The 27,602-nt window shown below is 50.2% G+C and overlaps 2 protein-coding genes across 11 annotated transcripts in view; one reads left to right on the plus strand and one right to left on the minus strand.

The window, feature by feature from the left end:
- ELMOD3 (ELMO domain containing 3) overlaps positions 1-5,084 on the plus strand; it is a 35,092-nt gene extending 30,008 nt beyond the window's left edge. For all 6 annotated transcript variants that reach the window (XM_053586810.1, XM_053586809.1, XM_053586807.1 and 3 more), the window contains 3 exons: positions 1,634-1,710; positions 2,016-2,143; positions 3,159-5,084. In XM_053586810.1, coding sequence (XP_053442785.1) covers positions 1,634-1,710; positions 2,016-2,143; positions 3,159-3,361 — 408 coding nt within the window. In that variant the 3' untranslated portion in view covers positions 3,362-5,084. The remainder of the gene's footprint in view (positions 1-1,633; positions 1,711-2,015; positions 2,144-3,158) is intronic.
- Positions 5,085-7,472: 2,388 nt separating this feature from the next.
- CAPG (capping actin protein, gelsolin like) overlaps positions 7,473-27,602 on the minus strand; it is a 49,888-nt gene continuing 29,758 nt past the window's right edge. The window contains exons 1-10 of one of the 5 annotated variants that reach the window (XM_053586813.1): positions 25,724-25,743; positions 14,210-14,245; positions 13,875-14,047; positions 13,615-13,769; positions 13,262-13,426; positions 11,833-11,982; positions 11,396-11,488; positions 10,780-10,912; positions 9,013-9,101; positions 7,473-7,659 (exon numbers count right to left, since the gene is read on the minus strand). In XM_053586813.1, coding sequence (XP_053442788.1) covers positions 7,594-7,659; positions 9,013-9,101; positions 10,780-10,912; positions 11,396-11,488; positions 11,833-11,982; positions 13,262-13,426; positions 13,615-13,769; positions 13,875-14,047; positions 14,210-14,232 — 1,047 coding nt within the window. In that variant the 5' untranslated portion in view covers positions 14,233-14,245; positions 25,724-25,743 and the 3' untranslated portion in view covers positions 7,473-7,593. Of the gene's footprint in view, positions 7,660-9,012; positions 9,102-10,779; positions 10,913-11,395; positions 11,489-11,832; positions 11,983-13,261; positions 13,427-13,614; positions 13,770-13,874; positions 14,048-14,209; positions 14,246-21,859; positions 21,879-25,723; positions 25,744-27,602 lie in introns of those variants that run through there. The other 4 variants (XM_053586814.1, XM_053586815.1, XM_053586812.1 and 1 more) reach the window with 4 other exon arrangements.

Consider the following 27,602-nt stretch of genomic DNA (forward strand, 5'->3'; position numbering starts at 1 on the left):
CAGATGCTAGCCATGGGCCAACCTTGTAAGCAGAACTTTCTGAGGAGGGTGGTCTCAGACCTGCCACAATAACTGTCTTCTGTACAGTACTCAGTTTGTTTCCTTTCTGATTTTGAGAGATGGGAAGGCTGAATCTTACAGAGGTGAGTGGCCTTTTCAAGGGCACACAGCTAACGGGTAGCCAGGCCTATATCTGGCATCCTTGGAAGACCCTGAGAAAAATCTCACAGAGCCACAAGACCTTCTGGAGTTGCTCTGTTCAGTGTAACTTTCCTTGGTGATGGAATGTTCTGTCCAATTCAGTAGCTACTGAGCTCATGTGACTACAGAGGTTTGAAATGTGGCTGGTGCTACCAAACAGGTGAATTTTAAATTTTATGTATTTTTTAATTCACTGAAAGTTAAATAGGCCTGGCACAGCGGCCCATGCCTGTAACAGCTGCACTTCCGGAGACTAAGATGAAAGGACCATAGGAGGCTAAGAATTCAAGACTAGCCTGGGGAACATAGTGAGACCTCATCTCTACAAAAAGTAGACGTATCAGCTGGGCTTGGTGCCTGTAGTCTGAGCTACTCAGGAAGCTGACATAAGAGGATCACTTCAGCCCAGGAGTTTGAGGTTTTACTGTGAGCAGTGATTGCAGTCCTGTGCTCCAGCATAGATGACAGAGTGAGGCCCTGTCTCTAATAAATAAATAAATAAAATTTAAATAGCTACGTGGAGCTAGTGTCTGCCATCCTGACAGTGCAGTTCTGTGCTATAATACACTGTATATTTTTCCTCTTGTGGAAAGCAGGTAGGATAAATAGACTTTTGGGGGGGCTCTTATTCTGTGCTAAGGAAAGCATTGGTCTACGTGTTCCTATCCATGGATGTCTTTGTGTGTGTGCAGTGGGGAAAATAACATGTCATGTCTGCAAATTCCCTGTAAAAAGCCCCTTTCCATTTAGAAATTATGCTTGCTTGGTTTCATTGTTGTTAAAGAAAAGGAAGAACTTGCCCCTCCTAATGCTAATGTGGACCCTGCAGAGGATTCTGGGTCTGTCCTGGTGAAGCAGCCCCACAGCACTCAGCGACCGCCTCTGGGGAGCTGGACCTGCACGGCCAGTTCTTAGACAGGGTGTGGAAAGGTGGGTGTGTCTAGGTCAGAGTTGACCGTCCACTTTCTTGCATCTTCTCCGTTTTTGGATGAGGTGCCCTGAATAGCAAGGGAGCCAGTAGCCTCAAGAAGACAGAGGAGACGTCAAGAACCTATAGAATCAGAAAAGTGAGCCTCACTCCTAGCCCCCGGGGTGAGGGGTGCCACCATTGCAGCTTGGCAGTGGGTCCAGGGAAGGCCCAGGAGAGCCAGTGTGTTGGGATGAGGAGGCTGGAGGAGCAGCGCAGGGGTGGTGCACACCAGCCTCAGAGCCAAGAACCTCATTTGGCTTCCTGGTTTCCACGCTCTAGGAAAGTTACTGAAGGTCACTGAACCTTAGTTCCTCATCTGCACTATGGGAAGATTACTGGAAAATTAGGATAAATTAATATTGGCTGCTGCCTCTAAGGCTGATTGCCTTCGCTGCTGATGACAAAGAAAACATACAAGGTGAGAACTGGCTTTGCCACTGACCAGGTGCCCCTTCATTCCAGCAATTCCCTTTCTGTTTGATGTCGGTGAACATCACCCGAATTGCCATCCAGGCCTTGAGAGAGGAGTGTCTGTCTAGGTAAGTCCCTAGCTGCTAGCTGATCAGTGACCCAGCAGAGCCTGGCCGGTTCTCACTCCTGCCTCGTTCTCCACAGCACTGCTCCTCCCCTGCTGACTCCTAGAGGGCCTGGGCAAAGTCCCCACACTCCTGCCTCCCCTGCACATCTCTCCACCCCTGACTGCAGATGCAAGGCTGCATGGGGAATGGCGGGGGCATCCTGGCTTTGAGCTGGCTTCCCTGGTGGAATGGGAAGGGAGGGCAGGAGAGAACCCAGGTGTCAGCCCTGGTCATTCGCTAAGCAGATCACCTCCTTTGTCCCGTAGGGAGTGTAATCGCCAGCAGAAGGTCATCCCGGTAGTGAACAGCTTCTATGCAGCCACTTTCCTCCACCTCGCACACGTCTGGAGGACAGAGCAGAAGACCATCTCTGACTCGGGCTTTGTCCTCAAAGGTGTGCTCTTCCTTCCTGGGAGGCCAAGCATCCTGCATACCAGTGTGCCAGGTCCAGAAACCCTAGGGTGGCCGTAAGACTGGTTTTGGGTGTAGTTTCCCCCACCTTCATCCATATTCTCTCAAATCCCAGATTGCCCAGGTCTTCCTAAGCCTACCCTCTAGAGCCTGCTAATCTCCTTTCTCTGCCACCTCTCCTCTCTCTCTTTTTTTTGAGACAGAGCCTCAAGCTGTCACCCCAGGTAGAGTGCCATGGCGTCACAGCTCATAGCAACCTCAAACTCTGGGGCTTAAGCAATTTTTTTGTCTCAGCCTCCCAAGTAGCTGGGACTACAGGAGTCCACCACAATACCTGTCTATTTTCTGTTTGTTTCAGTTGTCATTGTTTTTTTTAGCTGGCCCTGGCCAGGTTCGAACCTGCCAGCCTCAGTGTATGTGGCTGGTGCCCTGTCCACTGAGCTATGGGCACCACCCCACCTTTCCTCCCTTTCAGGTGGTTTTTTGTTTTATTTTGTTTTGTTTTGTTTTTGAGACAGAGTCTCAAGCTGTCGCCCTGGGTAGAGTGTGTCATAGCTCACAGCAACCTCCAACTCGGGCTCAAGACATCCTCTTGCCTCAATTTTTCTATTTTTAGTAGAGAGGGGGTCTTGCTTTTGTTCAGGCTGGTCTTGAATTCATGAGCTCAAGCAATCGCGTCTCAGCCTCCCAGAGTGCTAGGATTAGAGGCATGAGTCACCATGCCCAGCCTCCCTTTCAGGTCTTATATGTCTTGGGCATATTTTCTGATTCCAAAATTGGAACCTGGGTCAGCAGTTATCCTGGACCAGGTAGCATATGTAGTTATATCTCCTTCCTCGGCCTCCACTCTGGGGATCTTTCCATGTTAGAATACTCCATCACCTTTCTCTCTGTAGAATAGGGATGGCATGCTCCCTAGAGCTGCTAAGCTTGAGGCCCTGATGATTCTGCCATCTAAGCCTCCTCAAGCCTTCTTTCCCCAATCCTCTCTGTTCCAGACTTGGAAATGTTAGCCAAGAAGAGCCCACAGCGGCTGCTTAAAACCCTGGAGACCTACTTGGCTGGAGTGTCAAAGGGACAGACCTCCTTGTTGGGAGCACAGAAGTACTATGGGCCACAAGCCCCTTATTCCAAGGACCTCACCTTTACAGGTGTCTGTGACCTGCAACCTCACTCATCCGAAAGCACATGGCTGATCTGACCGCCCAGAGACTGACTTAAGGGATGGGCTGCACCAGCTGGACTTACAAAGGTGCACAGCAAACCGTGTCAGGGGCACGCTGGCTGCACCATGCCCCTTTCTGTCTCAGCAGCGGGATGCAAGAATCCTACTGCTTCTGGGTCTGGTTGGAGAAGGCTAAGTGTCCTCACCTCACTGGTATGAGTCATTGGTGTAGGTAGGCTTGACTCACACCTACGGACCTGTCTCCAGAGCAAGAAAAATCTTGCCTTACTCTCAGCTGAGTGCAGTCTCCAGGGTTGACTTCCCAGTTATCTGAATGGGAATGAATGGATAATGATGTGGGACAGCTCACATGCCCATGTGGGAAGGAGATGCTGAGGTACAGGCAGCCAGAATTCTGACTCCAAGGCAGCAGGGCATAGGGGCCAGGTGTCTGTGGTTAGGACTAGAAGGCGACAGCAGTGGCAGCAGCTGACTTGGGGCAGCATAACCTAGACCATGCTGCCTGAGACCTCAGTTGCAGGGAGGGATTCCTTTCCCCCACCCACCAGGCAGTGTCAGGGCCTTCACTTACCCCACCCTCCTCTCCATTGCTTACCATCTAGAAATGGGCATTTGGCTAGGCATGTCCCATGGCTGCCTCCCACAAGCTGGGACTCCACTTGTAGAGGCTGTGTGCATCCCTGGCCTGGCAGCAGGCAGGAAGAATTGCACATACCAGCAGTTTTTGACTTAAAAGAATTGTTCTAGTTTATGGTCTCAAGTGTTTTCTTCCAAGACAAGTCTTGGCACCTTCCTGTGGCCCTGTTGTTCTGGAGCCTGGTTAGAGCCAGGCTCACCAGCAGGAGAAGGCCCAGTGTGTGGGTGTGGGGGGTGTTCCATCCTAATCATGAGCTCAGGAGAGACAAGGCTGCCTGTGCCCATCCTCACCTTGGTTACACTTGTGAGCTCTAACCAGAGGATGAGATAACCCTGGCACTTGTTGAGACTGACTGGTCTCCACATCTCAACTGGTCTCCTTCTGGGGAAGCTGGCACTCTTGTTCTCTTCTCAAAAAGGCCTCTAGGCCAGGGTTCCTGAGCTGGGGAGTAGGAGGCAGGCAAGAACTCACTGTGCCGCTTTCGGTCCTCTGGACTCCCTAAGTACAGATATAGAACATAGTCTATCCGCCGCAGGCCTGTCCATTTCTGACCCACTGGGGGAAGGGGGTGCGTCACAGAGTAGACAACAGATAGCCACCCAGGCATGGAAGGGAGCTCCCGGACTGTGGTTAGCAGGATGCCTCAAGGGTGGGGCTGGTACCAAACCCTGCCGTTTGCCTTGTGTCATCACTGCCTGACCTGAACTAATCTTTATTCCTGTTACTTTCTCCCTCCTGGTCCTCAGCTGACCAGCAGAGATGGCAGGGAGGTTACCAGGCATGGTGGGGGAGAACACATAGAACACAGCTGAGCCTCCACTTTGGAGTGTCAGGTTCTTCTCTCCCTCCTTTCTACCCACTCTGGGACTGTGCGGATAATTCTCCAGACTGACTGCAGGTACTCAGCCCCCAGCACACCCAGAGACCAGTCCACATGGGGAGCCAATGTAATGCTCTGCAGATGACAGAGTGCTCACAATTTCACACCTTGGTATGTAGCAATAACATAATCTAGGTATTTTTAAGTTGCAGTTCTGTTGATGGACTGACATAGGGGGTGTCTGAGTTCTCTGAAGGTAAATACAAAGATTGTAATGTGTATATTTGTCTTGGAAGAAGACTTGGGCCTTTTTTTTTCCTGTTGAGATAGAGTCTTGTTCTGCTGCCTGGGTTGGAGTTTAGTGACATGATCATATCTCACAGTTTCAACTAACATCAAATTCCTGGCCTCAAGTGATCCTCTTGCCTCAGCCTCCCAAGTAGCTAGGACTATAAGTACATACCTGGTTTAACTTTTTTTTTTGCAGTTTTTGGTCGGGGCTGGGTTCGAACCCGCCACCTCCAGCATATGGGGCTGGCACCCTACTCCTTTGAGCCACAGGCACCACCCTGATTTAATTTTTTTTTTTTTTTTTTTTGAGACAGCCTCAGGCTCCCAAGTAGCTAGGGCTGTAAGTACATACTTGGTTTAATTTTCTTTTTTTTTTTTTTGTCGCCCTTGGTAGAGTGCCATGGCATCATAGCTTACAGCAACCTCAAACTCTTGGGCTCAAGCGATTCTCTTGCCTCAGCCTCCGAAGTAGCTGGGACTACTGGTGCCCACCACAACACCCAGCTAGTTTTTAGACATGGGGTTGGGCAGCACCTGTGGCTCAGTGAGTAGGGCACAGGCTCCATATACCGAGGGTGGCGGGTTCGAATCCAGCCCCGGCCAAACTACAACAAAAAAATAGCCGGGCATTGTGGTGGGTGCCTGTAGTCCCAGCTTCTAGGCTGAGGACTCTTGCCTAGGCTGAGGCAAGAGAATCACCTAAGCCCAAGAGCTGGAGGTTGCTGTGAGCTGTGACACCACGACACTCTACTGAGGGTGACAAAGTGAGACTGTCTATAAAAAAAAAGAGAGAGAGATGGGGTCTTGCTCTTACTAAGGCTTGTCTCAAATCCATGAGTGAACTCAGGCAATCCATCCACCTTTGCCTCTGAGCCACCCTGTCTGGCCCTCCAGCTAATTTTTTAAAAATTGTTTTCTAAAGACAGTCTCACTATATTGTCCAGGCTGGTAGCCTCAAGCAATCCTTCCACCTCTGCCCCTCAAAGTGCTGGGATTACAGGAGTAAGCCATCACACCTAGCCGAGCCTAGGCCTTTCATGAGAGACTTAAAATATTCCATAACTCTAAAAATGTTGTCAGAACCACTGACTTAGTGCAGCCTTTACTTTCTCATTTATTTGTCTATTTATTTATTTATTTTTGAGATAGAGTCTCACTCTATTGCCCCAGTCTAGAATACCATGGTGTCATAGCTCACAGCAACCTCAAATGGGCTCAAGCGATTCTCCTGCCTCAGCTTCCTGAGTACCTGGGACTCTTAAGAACCCAGCACAATGCCCAGCTAATAGAGATGGGGTCTCATTCTTGCTCAGGCTTGTCTCAAACTCCTGAGCTCAAGCATTCCACCTGCCATGGCCTCCCAGAGTACTAAGATTACAGGCGTGAGCCTCTGCCCCCAGCCCTCTCTCCCCTTTTAAAAACCATCCTGGTACCTGTTCTTCATGTAGACTGTCAGGGAGAGGCTGGGAAATTCATGTGGAAGGGGAAGACAGGCAGAGCCACGGGGGATCTGATTTCTCTATGCTTCTTGGCACAAAATCAGCAAGATGAACTTGATCAGAATTTCTGTTTTTGTTTGTGATAGAAGAGTCCAGGTTCCAGTGCACAGTAACCACGTAGCCCATAGAACCCAAGGGCAAGGGTGAATCAGGCAGGGCAGCTGCATGTGGGCTCCTAATGTACACAGGCCCCTCCCAGCCTCTGGCTCAGGCCTACACAGGCTCATCCCTTCTCTTGGCCCCCCAGGTCATGGTCTCCAGGCTGAGACTTCTTGGCTACTGCATTCTCCCTGCTATTTAGCTCTCTCGCCTCTGATATTTCACCACCATATTACATAAGTGAATGAGCTTAGGTCTACACAAGGAAAAGCAGCTTGTCTAGGATCAAACAGGTGCAGAGTGAGAACAAGACTCCCCACACTAGCCCGGCATTTCTCCCGCATTGGCCTTGGAATCGTCAGCCAAACACACAACGCAATGCATCTGTGAAGTGACAGGCCACACTCTGTATAGTCATGAAAGGTCATCCTCTTACTCAGCAATGATCTGTCATTTGAAGCTGCTGCCTTGCAGTGGTTTATTAGGGCATTTGATGAAACTCTGCTTAGGCATAGCTGCATCCCAAGCCTTCCCACAACCTTCTCCCAGCTAGGAATGTGAGACTGAACTGAGCTGGGAAGAAAGTGATCCTGAGGCCTGGCACTGTGCCGCCTCCCTACTGGGTTCACAACAGTTACCTGCCAGCCCTTCTGGGACTCCTCAGTCATGCAAAGCAGCTCTAGGAGACTGTGGAATTGTCATCTGTGTCCTATTCAGCCCCCAGCATAGGATGAACCCAGTGAATAGGTGGGATATTGAGCATCAGCCCAGGGAGGGCTGGGGAAAGCACTTGTCTCCTTTATTGAACATCCACAGGGGTTCCTCAGCAATGCCCAGGCAGCTAGAGGAGGAAAAAGCAGGAGGCGGGTTGGGGGAGTAGCAAGCAGGGAGACGCCCACCCTCATTTCCAGTCCTTGAAGAATTGCTTGAAGATGGGACTCTCATGTCCCTGGGGCAGAATCTCCACCTGCAAGGACAGCGGAGGAGTAGCCTGGTTTACAAGATGGCCAAGAAGGACAGAGAACCAGAGTCAGGGAGATGGGTAGGGCACCCAGCCTGAATCCATGTACATTTGGACCAGGGGTGCTTCTACAGATGGGCCAAGAGACCAGTGAGATTACAGAGAATTGCTTCAAGGATGTGCGTGCAGTTGGATAGATGCCACCAATTATAGTTGAGTTACAGCTGAGCTTTGTCAGCTCCCCTCAGAATTACTTTTATTTTATTTTATTTATTTATTTATTTATTTTATTTGAGACAGGATCTCTGTTTTCCCAGGTCAAAGTGCTGTGGTGTCATAGCTCACAGCAACCTCAAACTCCTGGGTTCAAGAGATCTCTTGCCTCAGTCTCCTGAGTAGCTGGGATCATAATGCCCAGCTAGTTTTTTTTTTTTTCCAATTTATTTTTATTGTTAAATCATAGCTGTGTACATTAGTGCAATCAAGGGGTACAATGTGCGGGTTTCATATACAATCTGAAATATTCTCATCAAATGTTCAACGTAGCCTTCGTGGCATTTTCTTAGTTACTGTATGTAGGCATTTGTATTCTGCATTTAGTAAATTTCGCCTGTACCCATTCTAAGATGCACCGTAGATGTGGCCCCACCCATTACCCTCCCTCCACCAAAACCTCCCCCCTCCCTTCCCCTTCCTTGGCCCTTTCCCCATAGTCTTGTGCTATAGTTGGGTTATAGCCTTCATGTGAAAGCTATAATTTAGCTTCATAGTAGAGCTGAGTACATTGGATACTTTTTCTTCCACTCCTGAGATAATTTGCTAAGAAGAATAGTTTTTTATTTTTATAGTGTTTGGCTGGAGCCAAGTTTGAACCCACCACCTCCGGTATATGGGACTGGCGCCTTACTCCTTGAGCCACAGGAGCCACCCTAGTTTTTTATTTGTAATAGAGATGGGGTCTCACTCTTGTTTAGGCTCGTCTCAAACTCCTGAGCTCAAGTGCACCACCTGCCTTGGCCTCCCAGAGTGTTAAGATTATAGGTCCCCGGCTATAATGACTTGCTACGAAGCTGGAGCCAGGGGTGGCACCAACCAAAGATGATGGCCCAGAGGAGGAGCACAGCTGTCTAGTTCTTTGGGCACCCAGGGGAGTGCTGCTCAGTATCTTCTCAAAATAGTATGTATGCATCTTTAAATTCTGAAAATTGAGAAGGGCTTTTCTGCTAGATGGATCTGAGAGAAAGGCCTGATTGTTCCTGACAGGGCTCACGGCTCTTCTACCCTCATTGGCCAGTCTGAGGAATGGGAGGCCACAGAAAGAGCCCAAGAAGAAGGTCAGGGGCATGGATGTCTCCTCACCTGAGTGTTTGGGGCGTACTGCATGCGGGAGATGAAGCCCTCGGCCACTTGGAGGGCTGCCTGCCGCTCCTTCTCATTTGCTTTTCGTCCTGGATCATAGGAGGGAAAGTTTTAAAAAGTGCAGAGGCCCCCATTCCATTTTTCTTGAGGGAAGTTAAGGGGGCCCACAGAGTAGCTGGCAATTTTAAAAATAAATGTACCAAGAGGTCCCAAGAATGGTGAGGGACTCTTTGGAGGTAGAAGTCAGCCCCTTAAGACTTTTTCCAAACTGGCAGCACCAAGCTAGATGAAAACTCTCTGTCTGGGTCTGATCACCAAAACCTTCTCTGACAGAGGCCCCAGTGACATTTCAGGGAGAGAAATGGGTGTTTTCTTTAGTATCAAACTCTTGAGCACAGGGGGCCCCCCTTCCCGCCAGAACCCCTCGCCTCTTCAGTGTATAATTATACTGATACCAAGCCTTTATTTTTTTTTTTTTTTAACGAAATAGGACAAAGGATGCAATTTATTATGGAGGTGAACTTAACTCCCATAATGCCAGTAAGCCTACGCTGGCCAAATGGTTACACTAACAAAGCACTTATAAAAATGAAGATCCCACATAATCCATTCACTTGTACAGGCAGTCCAGTGAGCACAACCTAGGCTCCAGTTCCAGGCATTTTTCCAAAGAAACAATGCTGCAATGGGTGGTTGGCTGTCTCTCCAGACTATAAAAATCCTATGAGCTGTGATGCATCCAAAATTAATATGCTGTATTGTAGTGTCGTGTACAGCATCAGCTGCCCCCCTACCCATGAGATACTTCTCTTCCTGGCCCCCAAGTTTCCCATTTCTTTCCATGTTTGTTTGGTTGGGGTTGTATCCACTTCTGGGGATCTCTGGGAACCCCTCTCTGCTTAGCCTTGGCTCCAACAGGCAGGAAAAGGCAGTCCCAGCAGCACCTGGCTCTCTTCCCACTCTACCCCTTAGAGACCTGCTGGTGCAACCTGTTCCGTGCCTCTCCACCTCCCTCCTGAGTTTAGGAGCCCATCATATGAATTGCCTGGTAGCTGCTATCCAGGGACACTCTGTCTTCCTGACCAATCTGGGGGCTAGCAACTTCTTGGCCTTGGTTGACTTGACCCCACAACTATTTATTGAGCAAATGGTATTTCTGTAAAGATCCTACAGAAACTCAGAGCAAGTTTGTTTCCTTTGCAAATAGTCAAACCAAGCTAAATAGGCTTTTGCACAACAGTGTTTCTATTCAAGAAGATAAAATCTTTTGGAAAAACAAGTTCTACAAGTTTACCACCCACTGCATAAAGTGATATTTAATTTATCTGAAAGTTATCTTTATCACACCTCATGGCAGAAGCCCAAGATCAGGGGTCCCAACAGCTTTGGAGGCCTAGGAATGGTCTAGACAGTGGTTCTCAAAGTGTGGTCCCTAGAACCAACAGTTTAGGCATCCCTCAGAAGCTTGTTAGAAATGCATGTTCTTGGATTCACCCCAAACCTAATAACCTAGAATCTCATGAGGTTGAGGCCTAGCAATCTGTTCAAACCGGTCTTGGCAGGATTCTGAGATTTTTCTGGCTGTTCAGAGCCATAGGCTAGAACTTAGGGAATGAGAAGAGCAAAGAACCCCCCCCCCCCAACCCCACCTGGAGCATGCATGTTCTCTGAGGCCATCTTTTGTAAGCATGGGGCAGGCTGAGCCCAGCAGTGAGGGGCCAGAGCAGCTGCAAACATCTCAGGCTGGTGTGGAAGAACCATACATACCCTTCCAGATGTAGATCTTGCCACAGAGCCCATTGTCCAGCACGAAACAGTCATCGGGTATCAGCAGCTCGAGGGCAAAAGGGCTAGAGTCGGCCACCTTGGTGAGGTTCATCTGTCCGGTGGCATCAGATACCTGGAGAGGAAGGGCAGTACTGGATCTCACATGCCTCCCACAGACCACAGCCCAGGACCACCTCTCTAGTTCCCTCCTACTCTGCCCCCTGCCCACTGTCCAGACCCTGAAAAGCAAATCTGAGGCAGACCATCCCCCTTCCCAGCACCCTCAGTCCCAACAGCACAGAGGCTCTGAGTCCATTTAGAAATTAAGTGGACTCCAAATTATAAGGGCATACAATCTAAAAAAGGAAAGTTCAGCATTGGCGTCAAAGCTTCAAAGGAATGGGCTGGTGGTGAAGTGACATTTGTCTCCTCCCTGGGGGCTTGCCATCCGCCCACTTCCCATCCTCCTCTCCTCTAAGCCCTGCGTAAACTTCACTGGTTCTGGCCCAACCTTCCCACTGCCTTCTCCTTCCCTTCAGCTCTTCATGCCCCCAGCTATGCTGGGCAGGCTCCTACCATCCTCCACCTGGGCCCAGGACAGACCTGGGGTGCCTACCTTATACAGAGCTGCGGCCTGGGCATTTGTCTGGTCAGCTGTGAGGTCTTCCTCAGGATTGCCCTCCTTCAGAGCAGGCTTGGGGCCTAGGACCTGTAAATGCCAGAGCAGGCCAAGTTTATAGGTGTCCCTGCCTGAGAACTCCCCAGCCCATCACACCCAGTGCCACCACCTCTGGTGAGGCAAACTGTCCTGCACTAGAGCATCCAGCAGAGATGAGTGAGGGCTGGGTCCTGCCTGCCCCACCAGCTGGGCTGTTCAGCCCTGAGGACACCACCTACCCAGAGGGGGCACCCTGTGAGCTAGGCATAGCCCTGGGAAATGCCCTGGCTCTCCCTGCTACCCTCCACCAGCCACCCTCATGCCCCCAACTCATCATTGGCTCTCTCGGCTACTTCCAAGCAGTCTCCCAACTGCCCACTCTAATGTCGTCCAACCTGGATCATTTCGGCAGGCTCTTCCCCATCAGTGACAATCTCCACCTGGGCCTTGCCCTGTCGCTCACTGTCCCGGATGGCCAGCGCCAGGTCCCTCGCCTTGTTGCGCTCCAGGATGTTGGACTTTCCACCACACCAGGCAAAGATGTTCTGAAGGGGAGCAGGGGGGGCAGGTCAGAGTCAGCTGCCTGCCACCTACCTGCCTCTGCTCAGGGGATGGGCCCCTAGTTCTCTCCTCTCTGAAAACTGTTCCCTGAGGCAGAACAATTAGGAAGGCCGGTCACACCGCAGAGAGCTCTCTGAGAATGGCAATGACAGCACTCTACAAAAGTATCTCTCTGCCCACCTGCCACCTGTTTTATTTCTCTCCACAACACACATCCCCTTATATTTAAATGTCTTTTGTTTAGAGCCTATCTCCCTGACTAGAAATAAGCTTCATTGGGGCATGATGATTTTGTTTGGCTTTGTTCACTGCTAAAACAGAGCCCGGCAAGTATTTAGGCACAAAATAAATATTTACTGAATGGGTGAGTGGATGAGTGGTGTCCTGGAGCTCAGCATCTCATATTCCCACCTGCAGCCCTGCTAAGCAGAGCCCTCATCACCTCTGCTGACCTGGTAATAGCAAGGTCTGTTTACTGGATTGCTGCCTCATCTCACAGCTAGTCCTCCTTACAAACAGCTCCTGGATTGATCTTCCTGACTGAACTCTTTAGCACCACAAGATTTGGTCCACTCTCCAGGCAGACATGCAATTTCATGTCCTGGGGCTCCACCCTCCTCAGCAATTTCACTCCCCCTGCTCCTGGTCCCACTCGACCACTCCCGGCTGTCAACATGCACATCTGCACTCCTCCCCACCTTGGTGCCTCTGCTCACCTTCTCTCTCTGCCTGGAATGGCATTTCCCATCTGTGCTGAATGGTACCTTCCTAGGACAACTGGCTTCAGCTCAGGCTACTGAGTCCCTCTCTCTCTGCTGTAAAGTTCCCCAGTACATAGCTGTTGCGCACCTTAAAGCCCTCATCACATCCCACCATGGGTTATGGAAAGTGACCAGCCCATGTTGGCTGCCTCCCCAGGATAAGCTTTTATGGTCCCTGTACTGGCTCAGAGAAGGCGCCATAGATCAACTGAATGAACAGATAAGTGAACAAATTAATGAAAGGTCTGGCAGGCTGCTAACTCCCAACAACAAAGGCTTCTGAGAGGACAGACTAAGCTCCAGAGTTTTAGAGGCAATGAATGGTTAGACATCAGAGGAAGCCAGGTTCTGTCCTTATAAACAGGGATTTTTTTAATGGCCCAGTGGTCCTGCTTAGAATGGACTTACAGCTCCTTGGCCTCCCTCTTTTCTGGCCTCCAGGTCCCCACCCTTTTACAGGACGGAGCTAATACAGAATGCTCAATCTGGCTGGCCTGCCCACCTGGCCCAGGTCCAGGATGAAGCAGTCCCCGGTGTTAAAGCTGTCCCAGCTCAGCGCCCGCTCAGTGGCACGGATGTTCTTCTTCCCCTTCACCTGGTAGAGTTTCTTGATAGTTGCTGGGGTGCCTGGGGAGGTCTTGTGAAAGGCTGACTCCACGCCACCTTCCTGCAGCCCAGATGGACTATCTGAGTGGAATGGCAGGGGGCCCAGAGCCCTCTGTTCCTCATCCCAGGAAGAAAGATGGGGACCCATCCCTGAGGGCACCCAGACCTTCCACAGGTTAAGAACTAGCTGGAAGGTGGGCTGCCTGTGAGAGAAGCCGCAGGGTAGCGGTGCCTGGAGGTGGGGCTGACCTGGTACTTGAGGCCACGTGGGAAGTAGCTCATGAAGAGGTCGGACTCATTGCCCTGAACCTCACGGTGCTGCACAGGCCGCTCCCCAAGCAGGGTGTTGAGGTGCACGGCCAGCACTGCGCAGGCCCCCTGCTCATCCCGGGATGACTGCTGGCCTAGGATGGGTGGAAGGTGTCAGAGCAAGGCCCTTGAGACCCCTGCCATCCCCCATCCCCCATCCCTGCCCTGGGCCAGACCCCTACCCATCCCAACCCCTTCACCTATCCACAGGTGCAGGTGGGAGAGCTCTTCTGGGCCATTGTGCAGCACCAGGTAGGAGTCCCCCGAGAAGAAGATTCCCTGGTTCTCTTGTGGTACAGGCACTGGTTTCAGCTTCTCCACCCTCCACACGTGCAGGCCGGGAGCTTGCACTGAGGCTGGGAATGGAGAGCCACTGCAGGAAAGGAAAGGGTTAGTGGTGGCCTCATGGGCACCAGCACAGAGACTGGAGCAGGCCTGGGGACGGATGTCTGGGGATGAGGAGAGGAGCAAGGAGGGGCAGTCCTTGGATGTGAAGAAGGGAAAGACAAAAAAGAAGATGGAGTTCTCAGCCTACCTCTGCGGGATGGGTGTGTACATGCTATTTCCAGATCTGGAAATACAGGAGAAGCCATTATTACTGTCAATGCCATAACAACCACCTCTCACATTGGTCTGGGTGCAAATACTTTCAAATTTATCAACTACTTCATTTTCAGGAGCCCAAGAAGAGATGATCCGTATTCCATTATGTAGGCAAAGAAAACAAGGCTCAGAGAGTCCAGGTCCAAAGCCACACAGCTACTGGGTGGCTCACTAGAAACCAGGTCTCTGACCCCTGGGCCAGTGTATTCCCCCTGCTATGACCTCTCAGCCACACCTCTTTCTGCTTCAGATGCTCTAACTCTGGGTATTGCACAAGGTATTTAAGTCAATGACTTAAGCCACACACACACGCCACCACATTATACAGAAAAGCAAATGAAATCCAAAATAATCAGAAGAAAAATAACAAAGATAAGAGCAGATATTAATAAATAGAAAACAAAAACAGGACAGAAAATCAATGAAGCTGATTTATTAAGAATAGTTAGGCTTGGTACCCATAGCACAGTGGTTATGATGCCAGCCACATACACCACCTGCAATCCCAGCACTCTTGGAGGCCAAAGCAGGTGGATTGCCTAAGCTCACAGGTTCAAGTCAGCCTGAGCAAGAGCAAGACCCAGTCTCTTAAAAAGTAGCTGGGTGTTGTGATAGGTGCCTGTAGTCCCAGCTACTCGGGAGGCTGAGGAATCGCTTGAGCCCAAGAGTTTGAGGTTGCTGAGAGCTATGATGCCACAGCACTCTACCCAGGGCGACAAAGTGAGACTGTCAAAAAAAAAAAAATGCTGGGCAAGGTAGTTAACGCCTATAATCCTAGCACTCTGGGAGGCTGAGTCTGGTGGATTGCTTGAGCTCACAAGTTCGAGACCAGCCTGAACAAAAGAAAGACCCCCCCATCTGGGCGGCGCCTATGGCTCAGTCGGTAAGGCGCCGGCCCCATATACCGAGGGTGGCGGGTTCAAACTCGGCCCCGGCCAAACTGCAACCAAAAAATAGCCGGGTGTTGTGGCGGGCGCCTGTAGTCCCAGCTACTCGGGAGGCTGAGGCAAGAGAATCGCTTAAGCCCAGGAGTTGGAGGTTGCTGTGAGCTGTGTGATGCCACGGCATTCTACCAAGGACCATAAAGTGAGACTCTGTCTCTACAAAAAAAAAAAAAAAAGAAAGACCCCCATCTCTACTACAAAATAGAAAAACTGAGGCAAGAGGATACCCTGAGCCTGAGTTGGAGGTTTCTGTGAACTACGATGCTATGGCACTCTATCCAGGGCAATAGCTTGAGACTCTTGTCTCAAAAAAAAAAAAAAAATGTGAAAAATTAATCTTATCCACCCTGTTAACAAATATGTGCGTGTGTGTGTGTGTGTGTGTATAATACCCCAATAGATGTAGAAAAAACACTTAGCAAAATTCTCCATTCCCGATTTTAAAAACTTTCTTTTTTTTTTTTTTGTCACCCTCAGTGGAATGCCGTGGCATCATAGCTCACAGTAACTTTAAACTCTTGGGCTCAAGTGATCTTCTTGCCTCAGCCTCCCAAGTGCTGGGACTACAGGTGCCTGCCACAATGCCTGACTAGTTTTCAGAGACGGGGTCTTGCTCTTGCTCAGACTGGTCTCGAACTCCTGAGCTCAGGCAATCCACCCACCTTGGCCTCTCAAAGTGCTAGGATTACAGACATGAGCCACCTCGCCTGGCCCCACCCAATTTTAAAACCTTTCACAAACCAGGAATACAAGGAAATTTCCTTAACTTGATAAAAAGGCATCTACAAAAAATAAAAACAAACAAAACCTCCCCACAGCGCCCCCACCAAAAAAAAACCTTCAGCTAACATTATACTTAATGGCAGCTCTAATTCTAAACTCACTCCCTAGGCATAATTTCTGTATTCCCAGCTCCCCTCAAATGTCAGAATGATGAATATCATCTTTATTCTGTAGGTCAGTGGGAGCAACCTTTTGGACAAGAGTCATTGGAGAAAAAATGCTAAAGGGCGTGTGTGGTGGGCATCTATAGTCCCAGCTACTCAGGAGGCTGAGAGAATCACTTAAGCCAAAAAGTTTGAGGTTGCCGTGAGCTGTGACGCCATGGCACTCTACCGAGGGCAGCATAGTGACACTCTGTCTCAAAAAAAAGAAAAAAAAAATGCTAAAGGCAATCATTTTTTTAAATATATATATTGTTTGTTTGTTTTTGGAGACAGAGTCTCACTCTCTGTTGCCCTGGGTTGAGTGCCTTGGTGTCATCATAGCTCACAGCAATTTCAAACACTTGAGCTCAAGAGATCCCTTTTGCCTCAGCCTCCCAAGTAGCTGGGACTACAGGCCTATACCACCACACCAGGATAGCTTTTTTCTTTTTAGTAGAGACAGTCTTGCTCTTGCTAAGGGCTGGTCTCCAACTCCTGAGCTCAAGGGAATCCATCAGCCTTGGCCTCCCAGAGTAGAGTGCTAGGATTACAGGCATGAGCCCCTGCAACCTGGCCTCTTTTTAAAATTTCAGAAAATGCAGCAGATATGGCTTCACTGTCTGTTTCATAGATCTGCATCACTAGAAAGTTTCTTTGTTTGGCTTAAAATGCAGAGACCCACAGAACCAGCAAGCACTTCATACATAATCCAATTCATGCTGTGCATCCATCCACACAGCATTTGTGTAAGGCCAGTCCCAGTGGTGTAGGGTAAGGGTTAGGAATATGAGGGTGAAACATGCAAGTTGGCACCAGAGGAAAATTCTTGGGGGAGGCAGGGGCAATAGGAGGGCAGAAGGGAAAGTGCAATCTTAGGGAGGTGAAAGCAGAGCAGATGATGCTGAGTCTGAGTAGGAAACAAAGAGGGAGGGGTCGAATGCAAGGAAATTGGACGTAATGTGCCATGTGGACTAAGACTTTCTTTTTCCTTTCTCAACCTCCAAAATAGTGGAAGGCATTTTTTGCCATCATCTTCCGGAAGTGGAGAAGCAATGAGGGGAGTTTGGGGAAGGAAACCTTAATGTTTCTCCATCCCACAGTCGATCACATGTTGTGCCCACATCCCCTGCCAGAGGCAGCCCAGCCTGTGACTCAGGTCTGAAGTGGTAAAGTGGCCACCCCCAGCTCACGCCAGCAGGCACTGAGTAAGCCAATTGTCAGCTTTACTGTTTCTCATTCTGTTTTACTGAAATGAGAGCTCAGGCCCTAACTCAAAATCAAGCAGCCCACATGCCGAGGCTGCAAGTCTCAGCCTCTGCAGGGTTTAATGAAAGGGGTTTGGCTGCCTGACTTCATCACCCTGGCTGCCAGTTAGAACTACCTTGGGCCGTACAAAAACATAGGTGCCAACAAAGACTTTTTGCTTAGCTGTATTTAATCGGGCTCCTTCTCCCAGGCCCATCTGCAAACTTCCTTGTAAAATCCAGTCTTAGCAAAAGAACCCTTGCTAAACCAGTTTAACCAGAACCCCCTACCCTCGATAACATCCTTAATATCTGATCATGTTCTTCATCCTCTACCATCCCCCAGGTGATGTCTGATTGTCTGGCTTGTCCTCAGCAAGAATCCTGTTAGGTCAGTTTAGTTACATCTCTCTCACCCCACACTTTTTTTCTTTCTCTTTTTTTTTTTTTGAGACAGAATCTCACTCTATCACCCTAGGTAGAGTGCATGGTGTCACAGTTCACAGCAACCTCCAACTCCTGGGCTTAGGCAATTCTCTTGCCTCAGCCTTCCAAGTAGCTGGAACTACAGGTGCCCACCACAACACCCGGCTATTTTTTGTTGCAGTTTGGCCGGGGCCGGGTTTGAACCCACCACCCTGGGTATATGGGGCCGGCGCCCTACCCACTGAGCCACAGGTGCTGCCCCTACACTTTTTTCTTTTTTTTTAATCTTTTTTTTTTTTTTGAGACAGAGCCTCAAGCTGTCACCCTGGGTAGAGTGCTGTGGCATCACAGCTCACAGCAACCTCCAACTCCTGAGGTCAAGCAATTCTCCGGCCTCCACCTCCCAAGTAGCTGAGACTACAGGCGCCCGCCACAATGCTATTTTTTGGTTGCAGCTGTCATTGTTGTTTGGCAGGCCCAGGCTGGATTCAGGCCCACCAGCTCAGGTGTATGTGGCTGGCACCTTGGCCGCTTGAGCCACAGGCACTGAGCCCACTTTTTTTCTTTTAAAGCCTTTGAGCAGGGTAACCAGATCCCCCTCATCCCTGATGTTTCCTCTTGGTAATTTTCCATCCACTGATCCACACCCTGCTCCTTGACTATAAATTCCTACTTGCCCATGCTGTACTCGGAGTCGAGCCCATACTCTCTCCAGTGCAAGAAGCTGTTACAGTGGTCCCTATGCCTACTCTGATAGTCCTGAATAAAGGAACACTTTACTGATAGGTTCACTGAATAATTTTGTCTTTAATACTGGCCAAGGTCTGGTCTAGAGATTCTCATTCCACAGGTCTGGAGTGGGGCCTGAGCATCCATATTCTGAACATATGTTCAAAGTGATCCAGCTACTGCCAATGAATTCTGCCCAGAACAGCATCTCATGCTTATTTGCACGTTAGAGTTTTCTGGTGAGGCTGGGTGAAGTGACTCACGCCTGTAATTCTAGCACTCTAGGAGACCAAGGAGGGAGGACTGCTTGAGCTCAGGAGTTTGAACAAGGAGTTTCAGCCTGAGCAAGAGTGAGATCCCATCTCTACTAAATACAGAAATTTACTCTTTTACTAAATAGAAAAGTTATCCAGGCATTGTGGTGGACACCTGTAGTCCCAGCTACTCGCAGGAGGATCACTTGAACCCAAGAGTTTGAGGTTGCTGTGAGCTAGGCTAATGCCATGGCACTGTAGCCTGGGCAACAAAGTGAGACTTTGTCTCAAAGAAAAAACCAAAACTCTAGGGAGTGTTTTTTCTTTTTAAGACACAGTCTCACTTGGTCACCCTTGGCCCTCAGTAGAGTGCTGTGGCATCTTAGCTCACAGCAACCTCAAACTCTTGAGCTCAAGCAATTCTCTTGCCTCGGCCTCCCAGGTAGCTGGGACTACCGCACCCTCCACAACGCCCAGCTATTTTTTAGAGATGGGGTCTTGCTCTTGCTCAGGCTGGTCTTGAACTTGTGAGTTCAGGCAATCTACTCGGCCTCCGAAGTGGTACTCTGGGGAGCTTTTGAAAAACCCCAGTGCCTAGCCCCAATACTGGACTCCTCTGGTGGAGCCTGGATTTCAGTGTTTGAGATGCTCCGGTGACTTTATCACTTGAAGGGCTGAAATTCCTAAAACCCCATTAGATCTCCAACCCCACAGCCTTCTGTTCCAGGCTCCCAAGGAAGGATCCACCCTGACCTCTGACCTTTCCTTCCTCCTCTCCCTCCCCCAACCAGCCCTTCCACCCAAGCCCACAGCTTCCTCAGTGCCCAGCTTCACCTTCACATCCATCAAAGCTCCACCATCCCTCTAGGCCCACATGAAGCCCCCAGCTGTCTGACTTGTGGGACAGGAGGCCTCAGCCTTCTCTGGGTGTTCTAACCTTCTTACCTGGAAGCACATACTTCAGCCCCTGCTCAGAGGCTGCTTTATAGCCTGACCTGACTGCTTCATGTTTCACTAGAGCAGGGGGTACACCTGATGCCTTCATGTTCCTGAAGCAGCTCATCACAGAGTCTATTCAATTCTACTCAAGGCTGTGATGGGGACTTGGCCCAGAGAGGGGAGACTGCACAGAGACAAAGAAGAACAAGTTGTGTCTCATGGTCTAGCTGGAGGGTGGAGTGAAACAGAAAGCCATCAAGCTCAATGAAACACTGACAGATTGGCTCAAGCGGCTAAGGCGCCAGCCATATACACCTGAGCTGGCAGATTCAAATCCAGCCCAGGCCCGCCAGACAACAATGCAACCAAAAAAATAGCCGGGCATTGTGGGGGGCGCCTATAATCCCAGCTACTTGGGAGGTGGAGGCAGGAGAATCGCTTGAGCCCAGGAGTTGGAGGTTGCTGTGAGCTGTGATGCCACGGTACTCTACCCAGGGTGACAGCTTGAGACTGTCTCAAAAAAAGAAAAGAAAAGAAACATAGATTCCTCTAGGCCAGTGGTTCTCAACCTTCCTAATGCTGCTATCCTTTAATACAGTTCCCGTGGGTCTCGATCCACAGGTCGAGAACCGCTGCTGTACCCAGAATGTCACTGAATCAGAGAAGTCAGCATTAGAAGGAGCCTAAGTTCTTACCTAGTCCTGCTCCGTATCCACCTCTCAACATGTACCTAGAACTTGCATCGTAGAAATCTCTTCTATAGCATCGTTCACCATCCTATTATTAATTATTATTATTGTAGAGATAGGGTCTCACTCAGGAGACCTATCTACCTCAGGATGGAGTGCAGTGGCAACATCATCAAAATCCTGGGCTCAAGTGATCCTCCCATTTCAGCTTCCCAAGTAGTTGGGACCACAGGCATGCATACCACATCCAGCTAAATTGTTTTCATTTATTTTTAGAGACAGGGTCTCAATATGTTGCCCAGGCTAGGCTTAAACTCCTAACCTCAGCAATCCTCCACCTTATCCCCCCAAGTTGCTGGGATTACAGGTACGAGTCAACACACTTGACTATCATCCTCTTCTTGAATGCTTTTGATCCTGAGGAACTCACCTTGTACAAGGCAGCCTCTCCTACTTTTTCCCATTCTGCCACAGTTCCACATGTCTCCTGTTCTAGTCTATAAGGGCCTTTAGGGCAGGAACTATATTTTGCTTCTCTGGATCTAACTGGAACCTCACACTTAAAGAATGCTTTTGAGTAACTGGACTTACTGGTTCCAATTATTATAGCAGATGGAACCTAAGGGATAACCCCGGATTTCAACAGGCTGGGGACAGGCTGGAACAGCTCTAGAAGCAGAGAGCAGGGCCTACAGGTCTCATCAGACTTTCTTGGGGCTGGGGATGAGGAGGATGCAGGTCCTGACTTCGCGTGTCTTTGAGGACACAATGGGGTCCTGGGAATGCGGGTCACCATTAAGCACACCTTTAAGGAAACGCTTGACAGCTATCAGAGGACATAAGTTCTGCCGGGTACCAGTGAAATCTGGGCTTGGCTAGGATCCTGAGTCAATTAGCCCCAGTAGGCCTCTTCCTGGCACAGTCCCTGTTTGCCCCTAGGCATGAAATGAAAGAACACCTACCCTTCTCTGTAGGAGTGGAGAGGCAGGTGTCAATACTGGAAACCATGCCACATTCTCCCCGCCCCTGGGACATGAGTGTTCCCAGGAGCTGGGGACTCCAGGCCAGTGCTTTTCCCCCAGACAACAAGTCCATCTCCTTCTCTTTCCCAGGCTCCACCACAACCTCAGGCTATACCAGGCAGCAGGCCAGACCCTCAGGCAGGGTCTTGTTGAGTTGTCAAAGTAATCAAATATGCCACATGCCTTTGAATTCAAATGGCTAGGCCTGCCCTGCTCCCTCTCCAAACGGCTCAGAACCAAGTATCTAGTCACACCATAGTCCTGCCTTGGGATAGGCACTGTTAAACCTAAATCCACCTCCAGGCTGGGTGAGGACCTTTGGGAGACCTCCGTGTGCCAGCCTCTGTCAGGAGGACTGGGTGGGCCCTGGCCCAAAAGTTCCTCCATTTGTAACATGGGCACAACCCACCTGTCCTCCTGGGGAGCTGCCAGGCTGCAATCAGACAACAATGCTCCCAGAACCTGGCACCATTCCTGGCACAAAATGGCTTCCACAAGTATGGGTCTCTGTTCGCAGACCCCAGGACCTAGCCCTTGCTGCCCACCAACAGGGTCTGGGTTGCTGGCAGCCACTCTCCCACTTTCACCTTTCAACACTCTTCTTCCTCCCAGCTTGCCCCACCCAGCTCTCACTTCCCTCTCCCTTCCCCCTCCCCGCCCCACCCTGGAGCTCCTACAACCAGTACTGAGTACTAAGCTGAGTTATGTACACCACAGGGAAGGGCGGAGAGTGCTGGGGAGCACAGGAAAGCAAACTCTGAGGGCTGGCTCCTCAGTGATGCCCACAGTGCAGGGAGGTCCACCCAGTTTGGCCACGGTGGCCTCAGATGCCACAGGTTACAGCTAAGGCAGGCCGGGGACAACAGCAGTTGAGTCCAGGACCAGCAAGGAAAGCCATGCTCCCCACTCACCCATCTCAGGCAGGTGCATCTGCACAGCTCTGCTGCCCCTGGGTTAGTTAGGCACACTTCCTGGGTGGGATTACTTTCTCTCCACCATTTTCCCTCCATCCCCCAATTAGCTTTCTCCTTCCCTGATTTTTTTTTTTAAGGGTCAGTTCTGAGGGAGTGGCAGAGGCCATGACACACTTTTCCCATCTCCCACTTGCCATGCCAGATGACTGTCAAGTCTATTTCCCTCTATTTCTCATTCTTACCATCTCACAGTGTGAGCCCTGGGCTATTGGTGGGGGTTGGGGGAACAGCTCATCTGGGTGGACCCAGGACAACTATCCTCTTTACCTCACAGTCATTTGACCCTAGAACTAGTCTTGTCCAACTCACTGGCTTTTCAGAGGACTGAGGCCCTGAGTGCACAAGTGACTGCCGACTGCCAAAGTCACACAGGGAGTGGGGGGCAGCGCAAGGGAGGCTCCAAACCCTTCTGAATCCACGGAGAAGCATGAACTTGGTGGGCGTGAGGCTCTAGGAAAGAGTGAACACCCAGTTATGCAGCCACTGGTGTGTGGCTTCCCTGCCCAGGACTCTGGCCCACCTGTTGGTCAGCAGGCTGGTTCAAGATAAGGGCCAAGGCCCCATGGGGGGTAGTGGGGACAATGGAACAAAATCTGGAGCAAGCCTTCCCAATAAACTGACCTTCAGACCAAACTTTATTATTTGGCTGGGTACAGTGGCTCATGCCTATAATCCTAGCACTCTGCGTGGATAGCTTGAGTTCAGGAGTTTGAGACCAACCTGAGCAAGATCAAGACCCCATCTCTACTAAAAATAGGAAAAAAAAAAAAAAAAAAAAAAACCTAACTAACCAGGGGTTGTGGAAGGTGCCTGTACTCAGGAGGCCAAGGCAAAGGGATCGCTTGAGCCCAAGAGTTTGAGGTAGCTACGAGCTATGGCACGATGGCACTCTACCTAGGGAGACCGAGTGAGACTGTCTCAAAACAAAAACCAAACCTCATTATTTGCCTACAAGAGAAATATCTGAAGAAAATAGAATGAAAGTTTCTCATTGAAACCAAATCAATCGGCAGCACCTATGGCTCAGTGGGTAGGGCACCGGCCCTATATGCCGAGGGCGGTGGGTTCAAACCCGGCCCCGGCCAAACTGCAACAAAAAAAAAAAATAGCCAGGCGTTGTGGCGGGGGCCTGTAGTCCCAGCTACTCGGGAGGCTGAGGCAAGTGAATCACCTAAGCCCAGGAGTTGGAGGATGCTGTGAGCCGCGTGACGCCACAGCACTCTACTAAGGGCAATAAAGTGAAACTCTGTCTCTACAAAAAAAAAAAGAAAGAAAGAAAGAAACCAAATCGGGAGGCTCCTGTGGCTCAGTCCGTAAGGCGCCGGCCCCATATACCAAGGGTGGCGGGTTCAAGCCTGGCCCTGGCTGAACTGCAACCAAAAGATAGCTGGGCATTGTGGCGGGCGCCTGTAGTCCCAGCTACTCGGGAGGCTGAGGCAAGAGAATCGCTTAAGCCCAGGAGTTGGAGGTTGCTGTGAGCTGTGTGATGCCATGGCACTCTACTGTGGGCCATAAAGTGAGACTGTCTCTACAAAAAAAAAAAAAAAGAAAGAAACCAAATCAATCCCTGTGCTAAAATTGGGAGCAAGATGGAAAGTTAAATGTCCTCCCCAAAGAACACAGCCTTTAGCTGCCATCCAAATGGCTTCACAGCCAAACTGACAGCCTTAAAAATAAGGTAGTTTGGGTTGGGTGCGGTGGCTCATGCCTATAATTCTAGCTATCTGGGAGGCCAGAGGCTAGAGGATTGCCTGAGCTCAGGAGTTCCAGATCAGCCTAACCAAAGCCAGACTCTGTCTGTACTAAAAATAGAAAAATTAGCTGGGTGTTGTGGTGGGAGTTCTGTAGTCCCAGCTACTGGGGTGGCTGAAGCAAGAGGATTGCTTGAACCTAAGTGTTTGAGGGTTGCAGTGAGCTAGGCTGACACACCATAGCACTCTATCCAGGTCAACAGAGTAAGACTCTCTTGCTCTTTTTTTTTTAGACAGTCTCAAGCTGTCACCCTGGGTAGAGTGCTGTGGCAGTGTCATAGCTCACAGCAATCTCCAACTCTTGGGCTCAAGCGATCCTCATGCCTCAGTTTTTCTACTTTTTTAGTAGAGATAGGGTCTTACTTTTATTCAGGCTGGTCTTGAACGCGTAAGCTCAAGCAATCCACCCGACTCAGCCTCCCCGAGTGCTAGGATTACAGGCATAAGCCACTGTGCCCAGTCCAGAGAGAGACTCTTGGGGGAAGGAGGAAAGGGTAGTCTAGGTTGGAATCTTGGGGGGGGGGGGGACTTTGTTCCATGGAAACCAGAGGCTGGGCAGATAACCTGGTAGAGTGAAAGTTGGACAGTTTGGGCAAGGCACAGTGGCTCACACCTGTAATCCTAGCACTCTGGGAGGCTGAGGTGGGTGGATTGCTTGAGCTCATGAGTTCAAGACCAGCCTGAACAACAACAGTGAGACCCCCCCTCTCTAAAAATAGCTGGGGGTTGTGGTGGGTGCCTGTAGTGCCTAAGCCCAGGAGTTGGAGGTTGAGTCAAGAGAATCACTTGAGCCCAAGAGTTTGAGGGTGGCGCCTGTGGCTCAGTGAGTAGGATGCCAGTCCCATACACCGAGGGTGGTGGGTTCCAACCCGGCTCCAGCCAAATTGCAACAAAAAATAGCCAGGCACCAAATTGCAACAAAAAATAGCCAGGCATTGTGGCGGGTGCCTGTAGTCCCAGCTACTCAGGAGGCTGAGACAAGAGAATTGCATAAGCCCAAGAGCTGTGACGCCACAGCACTCTACCAAGGGCAACAGAGTGAGACTCTGTCTCTAAAAATACAAAAGAGTTTGAGGTTGTTGTGAGCTATGATGCCACTGGGGGTGACAAAGTAAGACTCTGTCTCAAAAAAAAAAAAAAAAAGCTGGACAGGTTGGCAGCTTCCTAGCTGTGTTTCCTCAGGCAAGCAACTTTCTGGAACCTCCCTGTGCTGTTTGTAAAATAGGCATGCAGATAAATGTGAAGATTAAATGAGATGCTATAATTACTGAGGAAATCATAGACAATAAATCTAGACTTCTTTCTCTTCCCTTTAGTTGCCATCCCTCCCAACAGTGGGAACTTACTAGGGGAACCCCAGTAAACACAAGCAGCCCCTCTTGCAGCAATATCCCTGCCCTCTCCCCCAACTGCAGGAGGACAGAAAGTTAAACCACAGATCCCCACCCTCTTCCCACCGCCACCCCACCCCACCCCCACCCCTGGTGAGGCTCATCCATTCAGTGCAAAACGAAAGTGGCTCTTAGAGGTAGGACTCTGTGCACCTACCCAGGGGACAAGGATGGGTGGAAATCACTGTTTCCCACACTGGAGCCTCTCCAGACTAAAGGTGGCCCCCTACCTAGACGGGGTGCGGGGGAGAGGTTTGCAAATTAAAAGAGAAACAAAAGAGCAGATAACTCAGCCTAGAGTCTCCTGCGCTGGAAACTCAGACACTGCACAAGCTAATGAATTACCTGGTAACTCGACTCTAGAACTTGTTTCATTTACCGGACCTACAGCGTCCCTGCCCTTTCCTCCCTCCTACCCCCCAACCAGAGAAGTACTGTTTAGTTTGTCCCTAACTGGGTAAAATAAGAGCATTTCTTTGGCCCGGAACCCCCTTCGTTTCCCACCCCTCCTTCCGGGAATCTAGGGGATAGTGAGCCCCTAAGAGCCGCCTCCTGGCGCGGCGCCCCCAGATCAGCCGGACCCTTCCGACTCCTAGAGGGGGAGCCCGGACCCCAATCTTCAGACCCAGAAGCGCGCTACTTGCCTGCCTACGCCTTGCTCGACGGCTCTGGGCGCTGTCTCGGCCGCCCCCCGCCCCCGGAGGTGAGCGGTCTGGAAGCCGCCCGGGTGAGTCAGAGGGAGGGGCCGGGGACTGAGCAGGCGGGGGCGCGCCTGAGCCGGCCGCCACGGACCGTCCCGAAGGGAGACGGAGAGACCCAAAGAGAGCCAGAATGGAGGTTTGGACGTGGGCACTGGGGAAACCAAGGACAATTGTGCTATGCTGAAAACTTTGCGACAGGATTGCAGTGTCGCTTCCCTTTGAATGGATAGGTCCTTGGCCTCAATTACTTTGCGAACAGCTACGTTCTTTGGACTTTCTATTATGCGCTTGGTGCATTAAACGCGTACAGCCCTCACATCTACCATCACTATTACTCCCGCTGAACAGAAATTGGTTCAGGCAGGCTGAGAGAGGTTAGTAACCTGTCCAGGGTCACGCTGCTAGTTCAGAAACAGAACCAGGATTGTAACCCAGGCTGGTCTGACCCGCAGCACTTCATGCTGTGCATTCAGCGGAAAACAGGCCAGTCAGTGTCTGCACCCAGAGGCCAAGTCTTCCGGAAGAGTGGGTCCACACTTCCCCTTTAAGCATGCCAGCTGACAAACAGCATCAGGACCAGGCTATGGCCCAGTAACATAGTGGTAAGAAGCCTTTCCCCTCTCTTGAGAAGAAGCTTTGAAAATCGCCCCCCCCAAAAAAAAGAAAATCCCAACCCAGTGGTTTCTTACCACCCGCTAATAGGCCTGGGGTACTGGGGTACGATTCAAACCCTGGCACTACCTCTTTCCATCTGGGCACCCCTGGGCAAGCACACTCCTGTGAGGAATGCTTGGAAACCAGCTTCCCTCTGCTTATCTGCCCTCCTCTGATTCCTCTTTCCCACCAACTCAGCTTTAAATATCCCATCTCTGAAACTCCCTATTAGTGCTCCCCAAGTCCTCTAGGCATCAAGGCCAATCTGGGTCAACAGCCCCCATGGGAAAACTTTTCAGGCACACACTGCTAACAAAAGTGGATTTGTATCCATGGGCAACCTATCCATCACTGGCCTGTTTCCAGACAGCTGGGCCCCACCAAAGCCCTGCTAGGTATAGTCCTTCAGAGCATTCACATTTTTAAAAATTGTAAGGTCAAATTTACAGTAAAATGCACAAATTGTGTGTACAGTTTGATGAGTCTGACAAATGCCCATGTAACCTGCATCCCTACCAAGCAAGATATAAAGCACTTTCTACTACAGAAAAAGTTCCTTTTTCACCATGTTTGGTTTTTTGTGTGTTTTTTTTTTTTTTTTTTTTTTTGCAGTTTTTGGCTGGGGCTGGGTTTGAACCCACCACCTCCAGCATATGGGGCTGGAGCCCTACTCCATTGAAC

This window comes from Nycticebus coucang, chromosome 4 (genome assembly GCF_027406575.1).
Source record: "Nycticebus coucang isolate mNycCou1 chromosome 4, mNycCou1.pri, whole genome shotgun sequence".
Classification (NCBI taxonomy): Eukaryota; Metazoa; Chordata; class Mammalia; order Primates; family Lorisidae; genus Nycticebus; species Nycticebus coucang.